The 22,362-nt window shown below is 40.4% G+C and overlaps 2 protein-coding genes and 1 pseudogene across 3 annotated transcripts; 1 reads left to right on the forward strand and 2 right to left on the reverse strand.

The window, feature by feature from the left end:
• LOC146482091 (P2X purinoceptor 7-like) overlaps positions 1–22,362 on the forward strand; it is a 431,550-nt pseudogene that overhangs the window by 197,572 nt on the left and 211,616 nt on the right.
• Positions 122–8,551, reverse strand: LOC146482108 (steroid 17-alpha-hydroxylase/17,20 lyase-like). Of its 2 annotated transcripts, XM_085107401.1 has the most exons (4): positions 8,336–8,551; positions 3,059–3,216; positions 1,540–2,547; positions 122–1,238 (listed from the first exon to the last, which is right to left on the reverse strand). In XM_085107401.1, exons 1-4 carry the CDS (start codon positions 8,542–8,544, stop codon positions 1,189–1,191), a joined length of 1,425 nt encoding a protein of 474 aa, XP_084963527.1. In that variant the 5' UTR covers positions 8,545–8,551; the 3' UTR covers positions 122–1,188. The 2 variants fall into 2 exon arrangements, with proteins under 2 accessions (XP_084963527.1, XP_084963526.1); XM_085107400.1 differs by having other exon boundaries at positions 122–2,547.
• Positions 15,024–22,307, reverse strand: LOC146482109 (steroid 17-alpha-hydroxylase/17,20 lyase-like). The gene is made up of 3 exons (XM_085107384.1): positions 21,923–22,307; positions 17,572–17,729; positions 15,024–16,870 (listed from the first exon to the last, which is right to left on the reverse strand). Exons 1-3 carry the CDS (start codon positions 22,129–22,131, stop codon positions 15,699–15,701), a joined length of 1,539 nt encoding a protein of 512 aa, XP_084963510.1. The 5' UTR covers positions 22,132–22,307; the 3' UTR covers positions 15,024–15,698.

Here is a 22,362-nt window from a genome sequence, read left to right on the forward strand (position 1 = left end):
TGATGTGATCTTTTGCAATTGTGTATAAATATAATATATTGGGATTGCGTGACATTATGAACGATATATGCATGGCGCATGAATTGAGGTACTTTCAAGACGGTATACTTTTTATTTCTATTTGCCACTACTATTTACCGTCTACTAGAAAGGTATTTTTCGTACACTACAGAAATTCCACTCTTATAAAGCAATAAGCATTTTGAATGTTGTGATCTCATAGGTTTATTTAAAGCCTTGATCTCCGATAACCAGATCTCAGATTTCCTTTCAAAGAATAGTAATACCAGTCCCTCGCCAGCAGTTTTTAAATCAGAAACTGTAAATTGTTCATATGATTTGTAAACACATTGTTATTCAGCTCCGAGTGCCAATGTGTGACTATTACTATAACCAAATAATTGTGCATCTATGCTTTTGTCTTAACAGCAGCATTTTCTTCGAAGAGTGAAAGAAACAAGGCCTCTGAACTTGAGTTGCGGCCTAAACTTGAAACCCTGATAACAACAGAAATTGGAAATAGGATCACGAAATCTCGTTCATATGAGGTAATGACGAACATTGCATAAAACAAACAAACTGCATAATACTAATAGCTTTTGGGCTCCTCTCAAAAGGTTTGCTCGATTTCAGCTGCTCCCTTGAGTCGTGGGCTCATTTCCCGAACAAGGGTTGGCTATCGAGGCTGCTCAAAAGACGCCTTCACACAAAAGGCAATTACAAGTTGATGTAATAATAAAGCTTTTTTTTCTAACGTTGTTCGGGAAAGTGAAGCTGTTTTCCTAGAAGGTATTTTGGACTAGCATTTGTGATGGAAGTCTCATATTGCTTATCTATCCTCTAATGTTTCCAGATGCACAGGCATCATCCACAAATCAAGCTTTTGCCTCCACAAACCTGCTCTACGTACACTCTACTTCTTTGTTGTTCATCCCTATTTACATTATTGTACAAGTGTTTGGGGGTCAACCTACTGTACTGGTTTAAAGCGCCTAGTCCTGCCGCAAAAACAATCTTTGAGAATAATCAGTAAATCTTGTTATGACGCTCATACTGATCCAATCTTTAAGTATTTTATTATTTTACCTCTGCATAATACCGGTACATGTTATGTATTTAGCAGAGATAGGTAAAATGATATATCATCATAAGGCTAGATTGTTGCCCAATATCTTTTACAACATGTTCCTATTTAGGTGTCAGATTCATGGTTATAATACTAGGAATGCCACTTCTTTCTATGTTCCTAAGTGTCGAACCAACATAAGGCATTTTCCTACCAGTACCAGGGTCCTTTGCCTTTAAACCGCCGTAGACTAAATAGCAATCCATATATGATGGATGCACTAAATTGTCTAACCGTTACAACTCATCTTCACTTCCGTTTAATAGCACGTATCTTATAAGGGACAGGAAACTGGGTGACACTAAAAGCCCCTTTCAACTCAGGAGGATGACCGTCTTCTTCAGCGACAAAAGTGAACTTCTGAAGCATCCATGACACGAAAAGGAACAATTCAACCTTAGCCAGGGGCTCACCAGCACAAAACCGACGCCCAGCACCGAAAGGGAAGAAATTCCCTTGGTTGGTGATCAAGTTGCCGTTTTCATCGATGTGGCGGTAGGGGTTGAACACGGTTGGGTCATTCCAGCATTTGGGGTTCAAGTGAACGGATTCCGCATCAGCGAAGACGATGGTATCTTTAGGCACACGATAGCCACACATTGTCGTCTCTGTGAGGGTAACATGAGGAACTGCAAGCGGCACCACGTTTCCAACTCGTAGCGTTTCTATGATGGTCGCTTGAATGAGTGGCAGATTAGGGCGGTCGTTTAAAGAGGGGTTCCTGTCACCAACCACTTCATCTAACTGGCGCTGAACATCTTCCTGATACTTTGGATAGTTGACCAAGAAGGCAATCACCCATTTCATCGTAGTGCTGGTGGTTTCGTAACCTGCAACAAACATGTCTTCGATTGTGTTTACGAAGTAATCTTCGGAAAGGAGAGCGGCTCTGTCTTCATCATTCTCACATTCAGCTTCATGTCTGGCATGAAGGAGACCCGAGATCAATTCTTGTACAGGTTGTTCTGGATCAAACTTCTGTTCACGCTCTCTCAAAAATAATCGAATGATATCATAAGCTTCATTGATAGTCTTGAGAAAGTAATCATAAATCTTGATCGGTAGGTACTGTGCGAAAGAGAAAAAATCTAAGATAGTGATCAATTGAACCTCATCGGTGGCTGCTGCGAACTCTGCATTAATCTGTAACAGTCTGTCTAAGTGCGGATTAGTTGTGTCATAGCCTTCTCCAAACGTAATGCCACAAATGACATCAGCAACACCCCGCATCAAGCAATCTGCCGGATCAAAGGGCTTTCCATCTTGTTCCTCCATGAACTGTACCAGTTTCTCTGCCTGAGTTGAGACCCGGCTTTCTATCAAAGGAATGTCGGAGAGGTACTGACGTAAGGCTGTTGTAAAGAGTTTGCGATGAATCTTCCAGGCGGGGCCATAGTTGCCAAAAATGATGTTCTTGCCTCCTGTAACGCAGAAGAGGTCAATGATTAGGTACGAGATGTAGTTAGTCACAGGGACACCTGACATCAATACAACTTTGTGTAAATTATCCAGAACTATCTCATTTGATATCAACGTTTAGCGTCTTGTTCAACATACAGAGTCGAAGTTTTAAGGGGTCTGTTTGCTGAGGACCGCTTGAGGTTTATTGGTGACAATTATATTCGAGAAGGCCCTTGGCTGAGAGATTGTATGAAAAATGGAAGGTTATACAAGAAGTGAATATTAGATAGGAACTGTAATATTTTTAGTACATTTTATGACCAAAGGCCTAGTTCCTTCGATTCAAAGGAACAGGGATTTATTTTTTTAGATTTATTTTATGACCTGTCCTTACTGAAGGAAAATTTTAAACATGACATTGCGGGTTACAAATATTGCTTTTAGCGTGCGTGTTTGAGTTTAATAGTTTGAACACTTTTGGCCCCAAAAGAGAACGTTCACTTCACGATGACTGCTCTGATGGCTGCCTACCTAGGGTTGATGCTTGAATGAAAAAGGTTTGTTGCCTCCCAGCGTAATCAGCGGATCTCTTCACAAGCATTTCTTTAACAGCTTCAGGAGTTGAGGCCATGACGAACTTGTAGCTACCAAGTTTCAGCGAGAAAACACGGCCGTAGTTTTCTCTAAGACTGCAACATAAAATTATCAAGACATAAGACAGGTGAAGGTTTTCTGGTAAAATTATGAAAAAGGATTATCACTGGGCGTTGTTAATGAAGAAGAGTCGCGTAACTGCTCTACAGGAAACTGAGAAACAAACAAACAAACAAACAAACAAGAAAAATGTATAAAATGCACGCAACGCTCGCCTGATTTTACACGTAAATTTGGACGGATTTATGTGAAACATTATCAGTATTCCCGTTTGTTTGGAAGGACAGCGGAAGGACAAATGGATTGTACACCGCAAAGCAAACTGCAAGGTCAACTATCCAGATTGAGCGGTAAAGTATCAAAATCTAACAAATACAGAGCTAAAAGATAAATTCTTAGGAGGTTACCTTCTGCTCAATACATGTTGCCAGGTTCAACTGACTTAACAAAAAAATCAACGAATAATGAATTTGACGTATGCCGGAGAAATTGTAAGTACTTTCGCATTAAATTTTCCACACCCCGGAAACTGCCAAAACTGAGTATGAATACAGCGTTGTAAGGGCTTTTGGAATCGGTTAGGTGGATGTGGGGCAGTTTTGCTTAGACGCAGAGAAAATTACACCAGTGTGTAGTGAATCGTACCCGTACCTTGCTCCACATCCATGAAAAGGGCTGTTTGTTTGCAGAGAAAAATAAATCCAATAGCTAGTTCATCGCTAAGCCCAAACGGAAGAAAGCCGATCTTGTCAGTAGGATCGATCTCATGCTCATGTTCTCTGCTAACCTTTAAAAATGTAAAGGATGCTTTTTGTGCCAGGCAAAGAGATTACCAGATGATAATGGTAACGGTAAATGGTACGTTCATTACAGTAAAACCTGACTGAAAAGGTTTTCGGTGTACCACTCCACCGCTCAATATCAAACAGGAGAAGTAGTTGCGGAAAAAAAGTTCTTTGTTTTTTCATTATTTAGCGTTGATGAGTTAAGAACTGGATTATTGGATAATAGAATTCCAAACTGCTTTCAAGACAATAGCGACAAGGAACAACTCTAAATGGCTCAGTTTTGTTTAGTTCATCGCCATCGAGACAAATTTATTTTGGGGTCGTTCTCGTCTATTACGACTTTCTATGATAGTGGAAGTAACGAGCATTCGGACATCTACAGGTCCCAGCGCGAAAGGCATGAAAGCACGTCGGCTTTTTGGGGAATGTTCTGTCCGGGGTGTATCCATTTTAAAAAATTTAATAAATTTAATAAATTTAATAAATTTTAAAAACTTTCTGAAAATTTTCTGTCCTTAACGGATTGTTTGTTCATTTTTAGAGCTGACAATTTTACGAACACTCTGTAAGTTTTGAAGCCTTGAGACATTTGCGCGAATGAACCAACTCTTCACATCACAAAGCCCTCTGCCGTTAGATTATTTCTGCCTCAACAAATGATTTCACATCCCACTACCCCAAAGGAGGCTTTGAAACACCACAGTCGCTTACAAAGATATTTAAATTTGGCCGTCGGTGATCAGGCTTCGCTTCGGTAATCGCAACCTTTGTTTTACGAACAATAAAGGCCCTTTCCCTTCTCTTTTCCCATTGTTAACTCAAAAAGTCAACCCAAAGTTTGATAGGTGATTGGCTTAGCGGCCAAGAAATGCAAGCCATTGTACCACTTCCGAGAACCAGCGGCTATTTAAAAGTTGTTCTTTGCAAAATGAAATCAGCATAAAGCTAGCCATATTGGATTTGCGATGATTATATTATCTCATATCCGACACGCGCTCGTTAATTAATTGTTAATTAGATAAACGTGCTAAAAATAAGTCATCAACGAAACATGTCGGGAATTTCAATGTCGGTTAAAAATTTATTTATAGTAACACCTGTATTAATCGGATGTAGGGATAGACCCTTACAAGATAAATTGGCCATATCTACATGGTTTTGTTTATGAAGCGACCATTTTAGACAGGTGAAGACAGTAGAAATACGCCTATTGCCAACATTGGCACTCTCTAACCATTTGAGTCCCAGGTGTGGAAGTGCTATTATTTTCAAAAAATGTTTGGCAATAAATAGTCTGAATCACATAATTTTTCCATAGACGGAGATGCTATGAAAATATCTGCGGTCTTAAGAAACTGTGGGCTCAGGCTAAATTGTCACGTGACGCACATGACAGTTGCTGTTTGTTCGAGCGAGTACACGAGTTCCAATCTGGTAAGGTTATCGCTTTATAATTGTATTTCTACCCATTTTACTCTGCGGAAGTCTCCAGTCTAGCATCATTAAGCTGGAATGTGGGTAGAGGAAAGCCTTTGAACGAAAATTTTGCTGGTATTTTGCTGATATTTTCCTGGGTGGCTCGACAAATATGTGTTGTTGATATCGAAAGGGTTAAACGGGTTAGTGAGACTGTTTTTAAATAGCCTGAGTATCAGGCTTTTCAGGTTGGCAGGGGGGGGGGGGGTGGGGGGCAGGGGGAAGAGAGGAAGGGGAAAGAGAAGAAAAGCCTGACACGAAAGCATTGAGACGAGTGTTTCGCCCCCTCGATGAGCATGACGCTTCGCCGCAATTAGTAGCCAATCAAAATAACTTCCGGTCATGCAACTGTCATGTCAGCGATGACCGCTGTGAGAGATATGAATTGAAGTTACACACACAGCTCAATTGCGAAAGACTCTCCAAACAGAATATTTTCTGCTGAGCACCACTGAGCAGAATTCGCGACTAGATACTGCTTCATTACAGGAGGAAAATACAAATCTCACAGTTCAGAACGGCAAGAAGCGATGACAATAACGCCGCCGTAACTAATCAAAAGACAAATAGCCGTATAAATATTAAGACACACAAGATCTCAGCTACGAATACACGGATAAAGATTATCACACAGTTCAAATCCTAACTAGAGAGGCTGTGCTGTCACCGGACGCACTGAAACAAGCCAAACCAAATCCAAATAAAATGCCTCAACGGGTATAAGAACGACGCCACGGTTGCTAAACAGGCGATAAACGCAGCACCCGTAACCCAGAAACGACCTTTGATATCAAAATACAAAACATGCGACAGTTGCATTATGTTAAGCTACTGCAAACATACAAGAAGGCAAGCTAAATTGGTGAAAAGACCGAAATAGAAGCGGCAGAGATGCGTGTAGAAATCTGTCAAAGACATTCTAGTTAGAGCTAAATACAATGTACGAACTGCACAGGAGTCGTGTTGACCCGTCAACAACTTTTTAAAAAACTAAGACTAATTTGTCTTTGCTAATTTGTAAATTGTCTTTGCTAATTTTATTTATTTTTACGGTTGGTGTGATATCTGATCAGGATTTTACCGACCTAATAACATGTAAATGTAAATGTAAAGACACGATTCTTGTTCTTTTTTCAGTTCAATACCGGGGAAGAACTTTGGTGCTTCTTTTAGTGCTTCCTTGGATTTGGTTTTGACTCTGTGCAAGTCAACTCAACTGAGCTAATAACGTTTTTTCGCTATCACAGTCTTTCGAAATTCAAGATGGTTCCCAACAAAATAATCCTCGCACTCTTGATAATTTTTATTTCCGGCGGTGTGACGAAACCTTTTGTGTTTCGTCCGATCAGCGCCAACGTCCGAAATTTGGACGTTCGACACAGACTTCAGAAAGGTTCTGTGTCAGGCCTTCCTCTCCTCTTCTTCCCCTTCCCCTCCCCCTTCCCCTCCCCTTAGGAAGGCCTGATACTCAGGAAGGCCTGATACTCAGGCTAGTTTTTAAATAGAGACGACTACTAAGGAGGTCACGTTGATAGCAAATAAGCGGAACAATTTTGGGCCTAAGTGAACTGGCCTCTTAAAAAGCACTCTGGGTACTGGCTTACCTACAGAAGGTTCGCGGGGCTTCTTTTATTAAAAAAAAAAATGTTTTTTCCAGTCTAATTAAAGTTTATTAGTTAATATAACAATTTCCAAAAACCGAAAAAGGAAATTATTTGAAATTTCCTCAGTAACGGGACGTCTGGTAATTCAGTCAAAGCACACACTGTGACTTGTGTATCAGGGATTGCCTTCATCGACGAAGGCAAATACGTTTAATTTAGTGTTATCAGTCAGACAACCTTGTTTCCCCTGGGGACGATAAGAGGAGAGACCCTGGGAAGGAGGTAGATTTTCAGATGTTATGGTAAATTAGCTTTACAGTGATAAAAAGTTTTCTTCGCTCTCTATAAAAGCAGCGCGCATACACATATTGTTTTCTGAAGAATATCCGAAAAGATTTGGAATGGACGTGTATTCCTGACTGATTTCTGTCACGTCGACTGCAGTTCAAGTTACAGTTCACGATCGAATCTGCTTTTGAGGTATTGACCCATTGAAGTCAAGTTGTCGTTTGCGGTTATCAAACTGATTTAATGCAATTTGTGCCAGTTTTTTTTGTGGTTTGAGCTGCATTCGACCTCAATAAAAACAATACACACATCAGGAGTGTAAAGTAAAACGTCTCCCAAAACAATTATGGAAAACGCAGTGACAATGAAGAGTAAACAAAGCATTGCAATTATAAACTTTGAGCTGTTGAGATCATCAAATGCAAATTTTTTCCCTTCCATCAGCTTACATCGACAGGTAAATATATCTCCTGGTTCCGTTTGGCCACGCAGCTTCAAATTCGCCTGCATTGCTGTAGTTATTTAGCAAAATACGATTATAACGATGCGATTGACTTCCCTCCAGAGTCTTCGTTATCTGTTTTATCGAATATGAAACGCCTGTGTAAAAGCCAGACTTCGTGTGCTACATAATTACAAAACACGACTATTTCATAAAAATCGACGCTGAAATTCTCTGTTCCAGGGTGTTGGCCTGCAAGTCTGATCTGGCTGGTTTTCTGTCGGTTTTACTAGCGTGTGTCCTATAGGACGAAGCTGCAACTAAACGAACGGCTTTGTTCGTTCGTCTATATTAAACAAATCCGCGAGGAGGTTAAAAGACACCTGTAAGCACACTCGTGAGAATGAAGGAAACCAGCTCTATAGTAGGTTATAGGTGCGTTCTCGATTATTCAAAATATAAATGACATGCTCTGTATCACCATTGATAGCTAATCAAATATGGTAAGAGCAACGGGTAAAACTAGATACAATATTTACACCCAAATTGAACTGACCTTTTGAAAGCATCCGTTAGTTTCTCCGCTTTGAAGTCGAGAGATAATATGTTTCCCAATACAGGGAGAGTTGTTACGCGCGGACCCGGGGGCATGTTCCTGAACTCGTAAAGCACCAACAGGTAATGAAGAATGTAGAGCAGAAGTAACAGCAGAAGGACATTGCCAAGGCTGAGAAAATTGTAAATCGTTGCAACTACCGACGCCATTCTTAGCGAAAATATATTCAAAAACAAAACAGAACGTGACGAACTTATACATTGTAAAGGGCTTATGTCGGGATTGCGTGACATCGTCGACAATCAATTATGCATAGTGCGGAGTGGAAATGTGCTATCATTACAACACGCGCTGATAAGAAAAAATATTCAGCATTAGGGGCTTGTCTGTGTTCAACTTGAGATTGCAATCAAATAAAGTGGAGATCCTGAATGTAGTACGTTTAAGTTCAGCAGGAGATAATTATCAGGGAATTTTTAAAACAAGTGGTAATCACAGATTATAAGAGTGCGTTCGATACCTTAAATAGTACAAATTTAGCTGTGGTGAGCCCTTTCCTGTTTGTTTCTATTTAACTTCGTTTTAATTTTTTTAAAACTTTTTTCATATAGCTTTTCTTTATCGCGAAAATCACCATCTGTCATCGCAAACGCGTTAACTCGTACACCAACCAAACATAATTTATTGACGAAAGCAAGTACGTAAGGTAAGGTAACTGAAAATAACATAAAATAACAGAGATAAATAAATTAACAATGAAAATGAAAATGACAAAGCGAGAAAATTGTAAATCGTTGTAACTACCGACGCCATTCTTAGCGAATGCAAGCGTTGTCACAAATATATTCAACAAAACGTGACGAACTTATACGTTCTAAAGGCTTTATGTCGGGATTGCGTGACATCGTCGACAATCAACTCATGCGCTATGCATAGTGCGGAGTGGAAATATTCTATCTCTAAGACAGTATTTAAACCAAACCGATGTTTAAAAGATAGACATCACAACACGCGCTGATAAGAAAAAATATTCAGCATTAGGGGCTTGTCTGTGTTCAACTTGAGATGAGATTGCAATCAAATGAAGTGGAGAGTGTATACTGAATGTACTACGTTTAAGTTCAGCAGGAGATAATTATCAGGGAATTTTTAAAACAAGTGGTAATCACAGATTATAAGAGTGGGTTCGATACCTTAAATAGTACAAATTTGGCTGTGGTGAGCCCTTTCCTGTTTGTTTCTATTCAACTTCGTTTTATTTTGTTTTTAAACTTTTTTCATATAGCTTTTCTTTATCGCAAAAATCACCATCTGTCGTCGCAAACGAGTTAACTCGTACACCAACCAAACATAATTTATTCACGAAAGCAAGTACGTAAGGTAAGGTAACTGAAAATAACATAAAATAACAGAGTTAAATAAAGTAACAATGAAAATGGAAATGGCAAAGCAAATAGAAAACGACAAGTGAAATAAACGACGAATACTTACAAGACGAATGTGACGACAAGAAAAAGCACTTACTTGTAGAACTTGGAACTTGACTTTAGAAGCTAGAATTAAAACGTAATTGAATGTAACTAGAACTTGAACTTGAACGACTTACGCAATATCGGCAGAACAACAAAACTAACAAGTAACCTATATATATATATAGCATTATGCAAAATAAACCTGGCGAGTACGAAAACAACCTAAGAAAACAAAGAAGACTAATGAACGAGAAACTAAGTACAAAGGGCAACGGAGTGAAAGAAACTAATAAACATGGAACAAAAAACAAGAACGCTAATGACCTAAAGAAATACGTTACGCCGACCTAAAAAACAGCAAAATTCGAAAGTTTTGCGCCAACACCATCTTTACAGAATTTCCTTTCCAAATTAGTAACCACAGTTCTACTGCTACTAGCCTACCCTGTGCACCCATCACGATGCAATGCTTGTGAAAATGTAGACCAAAATGCAGGCCAAAAATATAAACAAAAGTTAATGGACAAAGAAAAATCCTAATTTTGACGGTGATCTAAATCTGGAATTGGAGGGACTACTTTACTCTTTCACCCTGAAGTTACGAAGCTTAGAGGCTAACCCGAGTCTGTAACACGTCTGATAGAGAGCAACTGACTTATTGGCTTCCTCGGGCTACCTTGCCTCGTTAATGATTTGTTAGTATCGTATTTGTGTGTGTACACAGCTGCTTCGACAACGGTTGTCCAAAAAAGCGTAAAAGCGTACGCGACAATGTCGAAAAGTAGTCTGGGAAATACCCAATAAATTTCAATAAAAGCTCAGAATCCATAATGCCTCGACCGTACAGCGGAGACCTGAGATGGCAGGCAATATGGATTCCGAGCTTTTTTTGAAATTTATTGGGTATTTCTCAGACTGCCTTTCGGCATTGCAGCGAACGCTTTAACGCTTTTTTTGGACAACCTTTGTTGACACAGCTGTATATTTTGGGCAAATCAATAAACTGAACTGAACTGAATTATTGGTCGCGTGAAGTTTGCAAACTATTTTCGGTACGTTTTCAATTATTGAGGAACGTGCTGACGAGACGGTATACTATTTACCTCTATTTGCAACTACTATTTACCTTTTACCTACTAGAAAGGTATATTTCGTCGTACAGTACGCGAGAATTCTGCTCCTATGAAGCGATAACCAATCTACGATAACCAAATGGGTGTGTACCAGATCTCAAGTTCTTTCTGTGCTCCACGTACGCTCCTATATGGCTTTTCAACTTCAAAGAAGAAGTGCCTCCGCGTCGGTCGATCTGTGAAAGCGCAAGAAGCGGCTGTGAGCTTCTGATGCACCACTATGGCTTTTACTGGCCTGAACGAATGAAATGCGCCAACTTCCCTGAAGTCGCACCCAACAAGCCTTGTCTGAGTTTTCAGCATAGGCAAACCAATTGTCAACAACAATGTGACCGTCTGTGACTTCCATTAGAACGAAAGCTAGCTCAGGAGAATCGGCACGTGAACTGTTGTTTATCTACCAGCTCGCCTTCTGTATCAGTCTTTGATAGAAAAACCTCAGAAAAAGATTTTAAACCGAGTTTGTTGGACATTCCTAAAACTACAGGGGGTGTGTAATGGGTTTCCCGTTTAAAAGCATTGTCAATGTTGGTGCTATGTTTCAGGTTGAGATTAAAGATACCCTATTAAGAATGTAGGGACTACTTTCGCTGTTTATGTTGAAACGTGTTTGAGAAGTAGCGTTAAGAGTCGCATTGAATCGTAGAGTATAAGGTATATTTCCTTCAATACTCAACACACCCACGGACGTCTGGCCTCAGTGGTTCTTTATCTCTCCAAATTGAAACTCAACCCACTTGAAACTCCCATCATGTACAGATGTCAAAGGCAGCAGCATCTATTCATTTTTTTAAAGACGCTGAGCCTGCATGAGGGTTGGTCCCGCAGAGGTTCGAACCGTTGAGCTCCCTCTTAGCAGTCCGTTACTCTAACAACTGAGTTAGCTGGGGGGCAGATAACAACACAAAACATTTTTGTTTTTTTGTTTTTGGAATCTGCATGTAACCATTGCTTGTTTAATCCAAATCCAGCTTCGAAGGAAAAAGAACTGAGCAAGCGTTCGTGACCACGGGATTCCGCGATTTTGGTTTTTACCAAAACCGACTCCGTCCAAGGTCAATATCTATCGTCTTGACTTAACAATTCCCTGCAGTTTTCGTTGAACTTGGAAGTCTATTACGTTGAACGGGCACAAAAACCACCGTAGTTAACGATCACAAGACCATGAAAGACGCCCCTATTTGTCTGATTTTCCAGAAGACAAGCCCAAACCACTAGGGAATTCCTCACGATGAAGAACTGTTCTTCCACTGTAGGAAGGAGGCATAGAATAAGATTATAAGTTAAGTGTTGTTGAAAAGTCCTCTTTTGAGGAGAGAAAATGGGTGCCCTGGCTACTGGGAGCTTACTGAACCGCAAATAGCCGTGTGTTGGTAATTATATGAAGTGATGTTGACAGATTTCCCGCGCCGCCCGGGTCCTAAGATCCCCCTTCACACACAACATTCATAAACACAAATTTTATAAAAAAGAAGGGTTCATTGGTTTATTGATAAGCATCACGATAAATGTACAGAAAAAGATTCCGTTAAGTAGCAGGTTAGCAAGCAAAGTATCGTATACATCCATTCCGTCTATTTGTAACCGCTAATTATATAGCGTTGAACTGACCTAGTCGTACAGTTGTTAAAAGTAGCAATCTGAGAGAAGCCCGTTATTTCAAAACAAAACTGATCCCATGATCTTTTTATTTAAAATCTCAACAGGAAGATTATTCTACGCGTTTATTTTGTAATTCGACAGCAATTCGTGGCTATTCGAGTATTTTGTAATATATGTTTGTAAACCTGCCAACTTTTCCTGATTCAAATGCGTGAGAATTTTATCCTGGAAGTTCCGGGAATTTCTGAAGATGCTCCAACATATGCGAAGACATCCGAAGATTTTCGAAAATTTCCGGAGATTCCCGAAAATATACCGGAAGCGGAAACAGCGCTCACGTTTCGCCGTCCCAGCAGTTTCGCCACACACAACAACCGCTCTGGTGTCTCCCTTCTAAATTGGAGATTCAGGGATGAAAGTACCATCATTTTCACGGACTTTTCTTTTCTCGCACTGGTTTCAGTTTACATATTTTCAAAAGTGTGTCAGCAAAGTAAAATAGCTTAAAATTTTTAGTCAGGCGTTAGAAATGGGACCTTCGGCTTGAGATGGCGTGAGATTGAAGTTTTCGATCCTCAGGCGTGAGAATCACGCTCAATGCGTGAGAGTTGGCAGGTATATGTTTGAGGGATTGAAGTATGCCGAACACGAGGGAACAGGTTGCAGGGACATGTAACATGGAGGACATTATAGAGTTTGCACGCACAAAAATATGTTTCGATATGTTACAGGGAAAGTTTGGAGTCACATATTCTCTGGGGGTGAACTGACTCCGTATGGCAAGAATGCACTGATAATGGCCAGCATAATTTAAGACTCAGTACATCGTCTGAACGAAATAGCAACCATCGAAGGAGTGGAAGAAGTGTTGATTCTGTTGGAAGGACATTTTCCACATCCGTATACACGAAGGCAAATCGCATCCCTTCAAAGTTTTGTCCCAGAAACATGTCCCATAAAACTTCATGCAACATACCCTGGGGACAAAATGAACGCAAGATTCGTGTTGCACAATACCACTAGAAATACGTGATTCGCAAAACCTCGCGAACCTGGGGCTGGGTGGAAAGCTCTCTTTACTCGTATTGCAGCATCAAATGAGGAGATTAAAAGGTTTCTAAACATAGCAACTATTTTGATGAGCATGGTCTTTTCGAGGTTTCCAAAGGCTAGTTAAATTTGCGGTTGAAAATCTATTTCTGACGAGACGAAATGTACAACGTGCGTGAAGCGCTGTCGTGTTCGATGAATTTATTTCCCACGGAAAATTATTTTACGGCGGTCACAAAACGTGTAATTTCTTCAATGCAATCTTTCACAAAAAAGATTTGTGGAAGAAACGGAAAAGATTCTGGAGAGATAGTTCTGTATCCAGTGAATATTGATGAACATTGCAGTTGAAATTTGATCCGGCACGCAAACTTTCCCGATGTATGCAAATTTTGTTCCAGACGACTCCAGACAGTCTGACGTCATTCATACTTTGTTTTTCACTGTTGCTAGGCAACAGTGCGGACACCTTCACCTTTTTCGCTCGAATTCACGCGACTTAGCTCCTCGGCCCGACAAATTTATTAACCTCGCTACGCTCGGGCCTTCGGCCCTCGCTTCGCGAGGAAATAGTATCAGAAAACTGCGGGACTTGTCGATACAAGATGTCCCTGCTACACGTTTCTAGAAGATTAATGCGCCGATCAACTCGAAACTTCAACATCCCCCCCCCGGGCAAACCCCGGGCATTTGAACTTTTGAAGATTGGATCGTTCAAATTCCCGCCCCCTCGGGCCAAAATGGTGTTCAAATGCCCTACCTTATCGTCGGATTTGTCTGTCAAATGCCCCTCCTAAAGAACAATCGTTGTCGGCTCCTGTTATGAGTTACTACAAAAACCACAACTTTAACATTGAAACTAATGATTGGACAATGTCAATCAGCAAGTGTAAGCTGTTCTAACTCCGAAACACGGCAAAGGTTGTATGAGCTAGCCGGCTACGTAGACTGTTCGAGTGGCAGGGTATTCTGCAGTTTAAGCCAAAGCGGCGGTTTTTCATTCGACAGTGTTTATTTCTTTCACTATTCACTGCGGGACAAAGCCGCAGCTTGACTCATTGTATAAAAAATCTACATCGTTTATATACAATCTATAAAAATAATTAATATTTAAGCACTCTCACTTTTGAAGACCTTTTTTTGTAAGCTTTCTTTGTAATGCTGTATCTCTTCCTTTAAACTCTTCCATCTCGTCCAAACACGTGTTTATAGCTGTTAGCGACTTCGGCGCCCCCCCAAAAAAGCGATTTGAAACCTGACACTTCCGGTTCAATTTTCCCCACCCCACCCAGGCAAGGTCAAATTCCCCACCCCCGGGAAGGCCTTACCTGTCAAATTCCCCTCTCCCGGGCACAGAAAATAGTCAAATGCCCGGGGTTTGCCCGGGGGGGGGGGGGATGTTGAAGTTTCGATTTGATCGGCGCATAAGTTTCTGTCCTTGCTACATATCCCTGCATAGTCCCTCGATGTGTAAATAAAGATATTTTTGTCACTGCTACGTGTCATTTCGACATGTCTCAGTAACATACCCCATCCATTTCGGCCACCTTTAACATAAAATTATCCGTTTAAAGGGAAATATAGCACAAACTTGTTTGTAAGGCTATCATAATAAAAAACTGTTCTGAAAGGTAGCTAGTGCTATTTTTGACTAAATGATAACAAAAAAACGACCCAGCTCGCTCGCTATCTCGGCTAGTAGCTGAGTGCTTAGAGTATCCTGCTATTGTTCGGAAAGTCATGAGTTCGATTCCTCATAGGGAATTGTCCCGTGCTAATGACAAGTTGAATATTACATCTTCCTTCTGTTTTTACTTTCTACGTATAATTTCATGCATATTCTGGCATAAATTTACTCGATAGGGATGATGCCAAATTGGGAATAACAAAAACTTGAACGTTTTGTTCGTCTTAGCAGGCACTCCTTTCTGTAAAGGTTTTGCAAGAGTATAATCACCGTCTTTCCACTCATCCAAGAAGCAAATAAAAATCAATCAAACAAACAAACAAACAAACAAACGAAAAAGAGACAAGAAGTCAAAATTACAGAAAAGCAACAAGTTGAACTTCTTGAATAAATTTCGTCTGTCAATTTAGTGAAAAAAATTAATTTCTCTTAATGGCGCGAATCTTATATGGGGCAGGGTACTGTATGATGCTGTTAAAAATTCCCCGCAAGTCTGGAGGAGGGCCGTCCTCCTCAGCAACAAACGTGAACTTCTGAAGCATCCACGACAGAAAGAGGAACAGCTCCACTTTAGCCAGAGGTTCACCGGCGCAAACTCGACGTCCAGCCCCAAAAGAGTAAATATTTCCTTGGTTGGTGAGTAGCTTGCCGTATTCATCGATATGACGGTACGGGTTGAACTCGGTGGGGTTATCCCAGCATTTGGGGTCGAGGTGAACAGATTCCGTATCAGCTAGGACGATGGTGTCTTTTGGTACGCGGTAGCCGCAAAGCGTCGTATCTGTTAGGGTCAAGTGGGGAACCGCATGTGGTGCGATGTTTCCAACTCGTAGCGTTTCTATGATGATCGCTTGAATGAAGGGAAGATTGGGGCGGTCGTCCAAAGAGGGGCTTCTATCGCCAACAGCTTCGTCTATCTGGCGCTGAACGTCCTCCTGGTACTTTGGATAGTTGACCAAGAAGGCAATGGCCCATTTCATTGTGGTGCTTGTGGTTTCATAACCTGCGGCAAACATATCTTCAATTGTGTTTACAAAGTAATCTTCGGAGAGGAGAAAGGTTTTGTCTTCATGCGTCTCAAATTCAGCGTCATGTTTGGCATGAAGGAGACCTGAGATTAAATCTTCTACAGGTTGATTGGGATCAAAGGTCTTTTCCCGCTCCTTCAAAATTAAGCGAATGACTTCAAGGCTTTTAAAAAAAGGCTGAAGAAAACGATCATAAGCCTTGATAGGTAGGTACTGTGCCAGTGGAAGAAAATCTAACATGGCGGCCAACTGACCGTCATAAGCATTTTCATTGATTGCTATGTTCAATTGCAAAAGCTTGTTTAAACGTGCATCGGATGTGTCACTTCCTTCTCCAAACGTGATGCCACAAATTACATCAGCAACGCCCCTCATCAGGCAACCTGCCGGATCAAAGGGCTTACCATCTTGTTTTTCCATGAAATGCACAACTTTCTCGGCCTGAGTTGAGACCCGGCTTTCTATTAAAGGAATGTCGGAGAGGTACTGGCGTAAGGCTGTTGTAAAGAGTTTGCGATGAAGCTTCCAGCCAGGGCCATTACCGAACACGATATCTTTACCACCTGTGATCAAAAAGAGAGGGTGAATGAGAGATCTATCATCGAAGTCTCCCTGTCTTAAACTTAAGTTAAATGACCTTTTTCTGGCTCCTTTTAAACATTGGATAAATCCCGACAGCAGAATTTGGAGCATAATGCACTATCTGTGGCAGTGACCATTCTCCTTGAAGAATACCGCATTTTTAACAGAATGTGAAAAAAAAAAAAAAAATAGTGACAAAAGATATTCATAACAGTTGAAAGACAAAATTCAAAAGCCCAGTTCAAAACAAAACCAAATTACCTAGTGCTGCGCTTGGTCTCTCGCTTGGCATTGGATAAAATGCACCCGAATCACATGCGGTATCGAATGTTTACCATTTGCACCAGAAAGTTTGGAAATTTCAATTAGAATCAAATCAATTTGAGTTTTAAAACAGTGTGCTGTATTTCAGAGCAGAAAATACACATTCTCTTAGAATTTCCTCTGTTATATTTCAGATTTTAGCTGTTTCATCGCGAATCGTCTCTATTCACTGTCTATGTTGTCTACTTTGATACATTTTGCGTCATTGCGACACTGGGAAATCTTAATTATTTTAGTTTGGCCTTTTTGGCCGGAAAAACGCCGTATTACCGTCCACGTACTGATGCTTTCACTAGCTGGGCACTACAACGTCTTTAGAGCTCTCGTTCACGTGTTTTCAGGAATTGGCAAAACGTACCTAGAGTGGCGGCAGAAGTCGCATATGTTTTTTGTCTTCCGGCATAATCACCCGATTTCTTCACGAGCATTTCTTTAACAGCGTCAGGAGTCGAAGCCATAACAACCCTGAAGCTTCCAAGTTTCAACGAGAAAACGTGGCCGTAGTAACCTTTGAGACTGCAATGTAACAATTAGAGTAATAAGTGGTAGAATTCATGCCAAAATTCAGTTTTACTTCTGATTGTATTCACCGATTCATATATAAAGATATACGACTGACACGACCCGGAGACCATCGGGCTTTTAATTTCTTCTTAGTATATGAAGACAGATCTTAAATTGGTCTAAATTTATCCGTTGTTATTATTCTGAAACGGATAAAGAACGTTTTACAATCAGGCTTTTGTTGCCTGGACTTTTTTGTCTTTTCACTGTTAAGTACCCATGTTCAGCCTTCCTCGAGTCGACGGTCTTTGGACATATGAAAGCCTAATGGAGCTCGTTTGCTTTAAACTGATTAGTTTCTTTGTACTCGTAAGGGGCACCCAACGGTTCGTTTCAGTGAAAAGAAATGGGAAATTCGGATTAAGCTGTGATAAAAAATCAGCGCTTTTATAAAGTTGTAGAGGGGAAATATGGCGCTTAAAGTGCGAAATAAAACCAGCTGTTATTTATGGAAAGCTAACAACTGCCAGCGAGCAGTCTGAGCAGGTTCCTGGCTGCGTTCCCTTAAAATGTCTTGCTATTTTAAGGTTCAGCTAAAACTTGCGAGCAAATCAAACCGTGACAGGTTACACAAATTTGCTCTTTTAAAGGTCATAAAATTAGCAAAAAGGGTCGCTGGGGCTATTTGTGCATAAGTCCTGAATACTGAAAACGCCCAGGAAGAGCCTAGGAACGAAGACAAATGACCTCGTACGTAGACGGTATTTAGTCTCCTAGTGTTTCACGATCTAAAGCTCTACATTTTGTACACAGAACATTTAACCGCTTTTCTGGAACATAAAACTGGAGGAGCTGGAAGGTTTGCTATTTCTTTCGTTTCTTTCTTTCGTGGTGTTTGAAAATTTCAAATAAATAAACAATAGCCTCCATTTGGCGCGAAAATATGCTCAGATATTTGTCCGTGGACATTATCTGTTCCGAGAAGCGAACAGTTTTCCGAGAGCGAAGCTCGAGGAAAACTTTGAGCTTCGAGGAGCAGATAATGTCCAAGGACAAATATATGAGCATATTTTTAAAGTCAGATGGAGGCTATTGTGTTTATTATTCTTCAAATATTTTTCGCAACATGCCGGAATCTCGCGGAAATCGGCAGGATTTGCCATTCCGTCATATGCCAATCACGTCAAAGTTTGTCAGTTGGCTTCCAAAATCTCCACGTCAGATTTCGCTTCAGGTCGAAAGCGTTTGTTTGGGGAAAAGGTAAAACATTTGAAAGGAAAGTAAACTTGTTTAATTCCGTGAAAGATAAAAGCAAGATACAAGTGGCGGATAAGGTTACAGGGAATCTAACTACCTCTCGAGAACAAGCTAAAGATCACTGAAAGCGAAAAACTGTAAAGTATCGCATTCCGTAAAAAGTGTAAACTGCCGTCAATGAAACAGCCGGCGCTTTGTCGTTCTCTTCCTTTATCTTGTGTTCACTTGAGCTTCACTTGATATCGAAAATACATATGTGGAATTTGCTAGCCGAAAACGACCTGTGAAGAAATCGAAGCTGAGCCTGCAGTCGAATACGACGCCACCGGTTGTTTTTGCTGGATTCCATCAAAGCGCTTTCTTTGCTAACTTGACATTGAATGGAGCCAGCAACGAAGTCGCTCACAATCACTGAGGATTAAACTTGTTGCTCGAGAGTAGGACAAGCTGCTTCTCTTCGTAGAGAATTTCGACATCTCGGGGTATCACTGGCTGGTTTTTGTTTTGTGGACGAGATTTTATGTTCGCGAGCGATCTCGACCAGGTGAGCATTGATAGCATCATTTACCGGTTTGAACTCTGTCAGTAATGGTACTGAAATTTATGTTTTCGTTATTTAAATTCCTTATATCCAGGCCAGCACGAATTGCTCTCATTGAATTACAACTGTAATATTTGCCGTCGTGTGAGCGAGCTTGGAGCTTATTAATGGCTTGTTGATGGCTTTCTCATTTCGCCAGACTGAAAGAAAACCATAAATACTCTTACATGAGATGGGCTAAAACTTTTCGCCTTTCATATTTTTCAGTTTTACCACATTTTTAATTCAAGGACTGTTAAACAGAGTTCAAACCAAGAAAAAATGTCGCAAATACGAGCTTGAGTATTTCAACATTTCGTTTACGAACAGCTTACCGTCAAAAACGTTTAGAGCGTATGTTGTTTTCTGGTACTGGTTTATCGATCAGCAGGTTTATCTCTTCTTCTGTCAAGAAAACCGTTCCCCCATCTTGACATTCATTTTAATTGCAAACTTGACGCTCCTTGAAGTTTTTGAAATTGGGGAATATCACTTGGGGAATATCCTCGGATATTCCCCAGTTTTAGCTGGGGTATATTCGGTCACGTGAGGCGTTTAGACCAATCGCGCGCGAGCGAAAATATTTGATGGATTATTATGTCTAATAATTGACATCCTTATAACGACCGACAATACTTGATATTAGATAAATGGCTGTTGTTTCTGTTAGGGTTCGGACTCATTAACCCCTATGTCACCTAACAATTTCCGAAATACAGTACATGTTTTACATAGAAGAGGGATATAAGTAAGTAAGTAAGTAAGTAAGTAAGCAAGCAAGCAAGCAAGCAAGCAAGCAAGCAAGCAAGCAAGCAGGCAGGCAGGCAGGCAGGCAGGCAGGCAGGCAGGCAGGCAGGCAGGCAGGCAGGCAGGCAGGCAGGCAGGCAGGCAAGCAAGCAAACAAGGAAGCAATCAAGTAGGTAGCTAGGTAGGTAGGTAGGTAGGTAGGTAAGTAGGTAGGTAGGTAGGTAGGTAGGTAGGTAGGTAGGTAGGTAGGTAGGTAAGTAAGTAAGTAAGTAGGTAAGTAAGTAAGTAAGCTAGTAAGAGACTTTAAAGAGGGAAACACGTGACAGTTTATGCCGATAACCCTGTGGCATAACATTATAATGCCTAAAATACATGAAAGGAATAAATAAAACTAAATATAATATGAGAAAATTAACAAATATAAAAACATCAATACAACGAAACTAATCAAAGGTGATCAATAATTTTTTGTTTCTGAAAAAACTTATTAAAAAGGCGACTTTAAGAATTGTTAAAGGCTCAGATGTTTTACAGCTTGTGTTGAGATTATTCTAAAATTAAGCTGACAAAATCTAGTGTTACGACCAGCACGGAAGAAGAAAGGACTTTTAAACGGGCACTATCACCAATTGTATACGTAGTGTCACTTTAAATATTTGTATCGACGAAAACGTCAAAACAATAGTTCAGCCAACCCTACTAACTACAAAAACTGATATCAGTCAGCATGTCCAAGTCATAATTGTCTCCAATAAAAAACTGATAACTTCAAAACTCGCAAGAATCAAAGACAATGTGTTATCGATCCGTGACGTTCCATTATGTAACAACATTGTTATGACATTGCATGAAGTTGGTACATAATTTAGTTTGTCTGTTAGTGTAACGAGGAATCGAGCCCGTGGCTCTCCGTACACAGGTCAGAACTTCAGTGATGTCGTGTTTTTGAATGAAAAGGTCGCGCTCATGTTTTTGAATTCTAACAAAACCAAAAAGCTGATGCAACCCTTTATTTGCATTACGAAATTTTCTTACTAAAAATGTCACGAACACTGGAAGTTAAATAACAAAAATTTATCATTTTGATTTTGACAAAGGCAATGGTAAATCAATATTGAAGTTATAACGCGGTAGATACTGTAAATGGAGGTCATGAAGTAGTCGTCAACTGAAAACAATAAATCAAAACTTTATTCTTGATGACAATGAATACAGCTGCTGGCATACAAAAAATGCAAATCCGTTCAACGGGGTCAGATATATTTGTAGATTCGCTGAATATTTTGGTCTGTTTTGTTTGTTACGGTGGTTGCCGTTCCTATAAAATATTGACAAAAAAAGTGCTCTTAAATGTTGTCAGTACAATTTGTCCAAGAGACGTGGCTTGCTTAAGAAGGACTTTTGGTTCTTTCCTGAAGAACACTCTTACAATCGCACATAGGTAAATAAAAATGATTGCCGCCGATAAGTGCCGCCGATTCCGTTGTATTTATTATGGAAGGGAAGTTCCCGACAAAGCACCAGTGTTTCAATGACTGTCGAAAGTTGACAGACAGCCTTGCTATGAACCCAACTACGCGATGTAGCTTAATACTATTCAATGTTCAGAATGTTCACTGACCTTTGAAAAGCATGGGTAAATTTCTCCGCTTTGAGGTCGAGAGATAATATGTTTCCCAAAACAGGGAGAGTCGTTAAACGCGGACCCGGGGGCATGTTCCTGAACTCGTACAGCACCATGAGGTAATGGAGAATGAAAAGCAGAAGTAACAGCAGAAGAACATTGCCAAGGCTGAGAAAATTGTAAATCGGGATAAACATCGACGCCATTTCATACCCGAGTGCCTCCGCTAATGCAGACTTTAGTGAAGCGTATTAAAGTTGACAGGTGTTCTCATTGTGCATAGTGTGTCACGCAGTCTTCAGATCCTGCCTACTGGGATAGCTAATTCTTCACGCACGATGATGTGTCAGTTGTAGGGTGCTCTACAGTACTGCCTGGGTAATTTGACGCTCCTCAAATCCATGATCTATAGAAGCACTCGGTCCATACAGGATACT

The sequence above is a fragment of the Pavona decussata genome, unplaced genomic scaffold (assembly GCF_977016875.1).
Source record: "Pavona decussata unplaced genomic scaffold, jaPavDecu1.1 SCAFFOLD_47, whole genome shotgun sequence".
NCBI classification, from domain to species: domain Eukaryota; kingdom Metazoa; phylum Cnidaria; class Anthozoa; order Scleractinia; family Agariciidae; genus Pavona; species Pavona decussata.